Source organism: Perkinsus marinus (assembly GCF_000006405.1).
Source record: "Perkinsus marinus ATCC 50983 genomic scaffold scf_1104296971790, whole genome shotgun sequence".
Classification (NCBI taxonomy): Eukaryota; Perkinsozoa; order Perkinsida; family Perkinsidae; genus Perkinsus; species Perkinsus marinus.
In genome coordinates, this window is record NW_003201972.1 from 1 (window position 1) to 4,365 (window position 4,365).

At 48.5% G+C, this 4,365-nt stretch overlaps 1 protein-coding gene across 1 annotated transcript; it reads right to left on the reverse strand.

Moving 5' to 3' along the window:
• Positions 1-2,443: 2,443 nt before the first annotated feature.
• Positions 2,444-3,223, reverse strand: Pmar_PMAR009094 (hypothetical protein; the record flags this gene model as incomplete). The annotated part of the gene is made up of 3 exons (XM_002766782.1): positions 2,444-2,538; positions 2,604-2,663; positions 2,987-3,223. Coding segments are annotated over 3 exons (392 nt in total), but the record flags the coding sequence as incomplete, so codon positions are not given.
• Between the last annotated feature and the right edge of the window lie 1,142 nt (positions 3,224-4,365).

Sequence of the window (4,365 nt, forward strand, 5' to 3'; positions counted from 1 at the left end):
GTACCAGCCACTGGCTGGCTAGCTGGTACAGTGAGACATCGCGTCATGAACTACGACCCACGAGCGAGCAGCTTGTAGGAGCAGCATACGCTAGAATCAGACGTCCCAGTAATGTATGGAAAAGATATGAGCTCGGTCCTGGATTAGAGGATGTGGAACCCAAACTCAAATTAAGCCTCTCACCAAGGGCTTGATGGTTAGATACTGTGGCGATGCGTGTGAACGTTGGATACAATAGCAGGAGATTTGAGCACGGTAATCGGCTTACCAAGCAATACATTCATTATCATTCTAGATTTACGAATAGTATCATCTCATTAGTGTTATTCCATGGCTCGATCCCTAACAGTGAGATCCAACTTAGCCCATACTGGAGTACGACCGCAACTTACGCTTCGGAGCGAATCGCCCAGGACAACTCACTAAATTGACTCGATACAGAAAACGCAAAAATATAGCGCAATATCATGATTACCATCAAAACGCTACATTGTGAAAACCACAGTGCTGACCCCGCCGGTCATCATTCAGCTTTACAGCTTTACTCCTCGGGAACCCCGATGGCGAATCTGCACTTTACTGGCACTTCAGCGTTGGGGCCTCCGGGAATCGCTCCCATCTCACAGCCATGCGTAGCAACCAGTCTAGCACTACCGTACAATCGTAAAATGTAGCTTGTACGCGTATGAACGAAACGCTCGTGCAAATGCAAGAAAACGAGAGAGAAGTGCCGGGAACGGGGTTCGACCCAAGGATCAGCGTTGCGGGATAAGATGTGCATGTGGCGAGCGCTGTAGCCCTACAACGAGCGTTAATTGGCGGCCGTAGGCCGCCAAGACATGTTTTGGATGGGTAATTAGGTTTTCTTCTCGGCGGTTTTACTGAGCCCGCATTATGGTTCTAGTGAGCCCGCCACGCTAGTTCCAGATGGGTCTAGAGAATCATTGGGCCTATAACTTAGGGACCTCAGTGATGTCAGCCAATAAGACTGTCAGCCACACAGTTACACGATCTGGAGACTGTGCCTTAAGAAGTAACAAGTATACTGGGAGTCGAAGGAAGCCCAGAAGAATGAGGAGCACGTGGCAAGGATGACAGCCCCTCTGCGAAAGAGGCATTTTATGGCACGTAAAAGAGTCGTCTTCAGTAGCATCGCCTTTGTGACAAAGGCTTTGTTGTAATTACGATTTGTGATGGTTTCCGATTTCCTCTTATCTTTCTTAAGCATGAAGTAGTGTACGTGATTAATCAGTTTAACTGATTAATCAGACTCTGATACGGCAATGTACCTATCATTCTGCTCCTCTTCATAACCTCTTCCTTTCTGTATAGTTTCTACTCCTTCATTCCCAACTGCACTGCGATTACGCTCAAAATTTTATGATTTTGGATCTGGAATGTGTCATGCAGTTGTGCAGTTATGAGTGGTTCTAGGCGAGGGACTCTGTGAGAGAGATAACCGCACAACTTAACTCAAGATCTCAGATAGGATAGATGGGTAAATTACAAAATCCAAGGAGGTTGTACAAATTCCAAGGATGTATATCGCTCGCCCTAACTTTCGCGCGCGCCCTTAATTTGTACAAAATCCAAGGATGTCACTTTTCCCATTCGGGTTGCTGGTTGCCTTGGGTAACAGCTCTCACCTTTATAACAGTTCGGGTTTCTGGTTGTCTTGTCGGGTTTCGGGTTGGGTTTCGGGTTTCCCTTTCTACGATTTCCCTCTGTTCTCTTTTTTTCTTTTTTGCTACCTATTCTGATTATTACGCGCTATCGGGTTTTCAGACATTCGTCAGTTGTCACTTTTCCCATTCGGGTTGCTGGTTGCCTTGGGTAACAGCTCTCACCTTTATAGCAGTTCGGGTTTCTGGTTGTCTTGTCGGGTTTCGGGTTGGGTTTCGGGTTTCCCTTTCTACGATTTCCCTCTGTTCTCTTTTTTTCTTTTTTGCTACCTATTCTGATTATTACGCGCCATTGGGTTTTCAGACATTCGTCACTCGTGTCCCTCCCTTCCCTGCCACGTGACGTAGGTGGCCCACGTGACATTGTGACGTGGCCCACGTGCATCACGTGACGTATTCGCGTTCCTACGGACCATCCTGTATGGTACATCCACTCCAACGCAAGTACCCATCCCTGGATGCACATTTCTGCAACGCTGGTATCCACCGTAAGTAACCTTTGTTAAGGTGGGTCTCTGGCCCTCAGAATGACATGCAAAGTCTACGTTATAGACTCGGGTTTAATCAGTATAGCGCCTAGAATTTCTAGGTATCTTCTGCATAAATGTTATTTGCGATCCACCACTCTGGTTTCCTCCGAGATCGCTTGCTTCTGCGGGGACTCATCTCCTCTCGATAACCTGAATCACATTTTAGTGAGTTCGGATCCATAAACGCTCTTGCACATATGGAAGGCATGTATGCGTGACCCGGCTCCTCACTCGGTTTTGGTTCTTCTCCTACTTCCAATTCCATGCTTGTCGATGGCTCTCGCATACTGGACCAGTATTACTGGTCTCTGCCCGCCGTCTTTTACCTGTCATCCGAGGAACCTTGGTGAGGGTTTATTGCTAGTGGACTTCGTTCATTTCACGCATTTACTTGAGGTTGCTTCCTTTGACTTCTCAGTTCTTGCCTTTCCGCTCCTCGATCTACTCCGTCCTGAGTTACTAGTTATTGACGAGACGTAGCAAGGTAAGTAATTTACTCCCTGATACTCTGCCTTCTATTTGCCCATGCACGTTGGAGACGTTTTCCAGGGCTGCTATCTCATCTACAGATGGCGAACCGCTCTGCTTGATGGTCGTTTTCTCCACCATTGCTTACCACTCCTCTGCATAGCTGCTGCCGCTACTAGAGCCGATTCCGGTACTCCATTTGTCAACCATGAACTTCCCGCAAGCCCCCCTAAGAAGGAAAAAAATCATTTCTAGAGACAGTCCCCCAAGAGACAATCACTGTTGCTTGGGTTCGGATTCTGCTACCTTAAATTGGCAGTCTTCGTGGCTGTCGCATTGATATACTCGATACTTTGGCGATTCCTCTTGCTTTGAGGAGTAGAGATGCTTCAGTTTGATGTTGTACATACCGCTCAGCTGCTTGGAGACATCCCTCGGCCAAAACTTCCCAACTTCCTGCTTCCCCTCCAACCCGATGGTTATGTGTGGGTTATTGTAAGCAGTTGTGGTTCTCTTCTCATTTCTTCCTTGCTGATCGGACATGAGAGTGGTGGAGAGCTGAGCTGGACGTAGTGCAGACCTTTAATCTCTAATGGCAGTGCACAGTCTGTCGCATTTCTCAACACCAACTGATACTTTACGGTGTAATTATGGACCGCCCCAATAATCGATTTGTGCTCCTTGGATTTTGTCGTTCTTCCTTGGATTTTGTACTTCACCCATAGATAGATCTAGAGTGGCAGAGTAGAGAGCGATAGAGCGGTCCAGTGCGTGGAACGTAGACACGCTGAAGCAACTACCCAAGCTTAGTAGCTGATCTAATTCGCGAACCGCAACCGTTACTGAAATGGCGAAACGGTGAAACGGTTAGATACGATCTTGCTCACTTGAGTTTCCTCAATGTTACTGTCGTCACAGGACAGTTCTGGGGGCCCGGAATGAGCATACAATGGTATCACAGAATACAATCATCATCAATAATGACGGTCAGCGGTAAAGGCCTTGGTCAACGCTGATAACCCTTCCACATTGGAGTCCACCTCGACCAGAAGAAGTGATGTAGGCGAAGTTCTTCACTTCAGGATGGGGGTCACCGGTACGGCGTGGAACAATAGCCCGTTTAGTCCTTGGCCGAGAGGAGGTCGAAGAAGGCTCGTGAATGACTGTGTCGTCTGCTGAAGAGCCGGTGGTTGATGTGAAGGCCTTCGAAGGTAGAGCACTTGAAGCAGTGTCGTTGACGTGGGCGTCGTCCTGAGCACTTGCTAAGGCCTTAGAAGAATCATCTTCAACTTGGGGGCTAACGGTGGCCTCGGCGCTACGAGCCTTGTCAGGAATGGACTCATCAGGAACTCCATGAGACTCTGGGGTCCAGGCAGGGGCGTGTCAGAGTCGTGGACAGGATCAGAAACCGTCCGCACCACGTTGTCGATGGGCTGGAAAAAGACAGACCGATAACGGTTGGCGCCAGTGATGGGAGTCAGCTTGACTGAGTTGCCACAACGTTGAAGGACTCGGAAAGGACCGGTAGTGGATGAGCTGAGCTTAGTCACACGTCTGGGGAGCTTGAGATAGACAATGTCACCCGTGTTGACAGTAGCAGCTTTATCACCAGCCCGAACTCGTCGTCCTTCACGATCCTTCTCCCAAGTAGAGAGTAGCCATTCACTAACCCGAGCAGAGGGCTC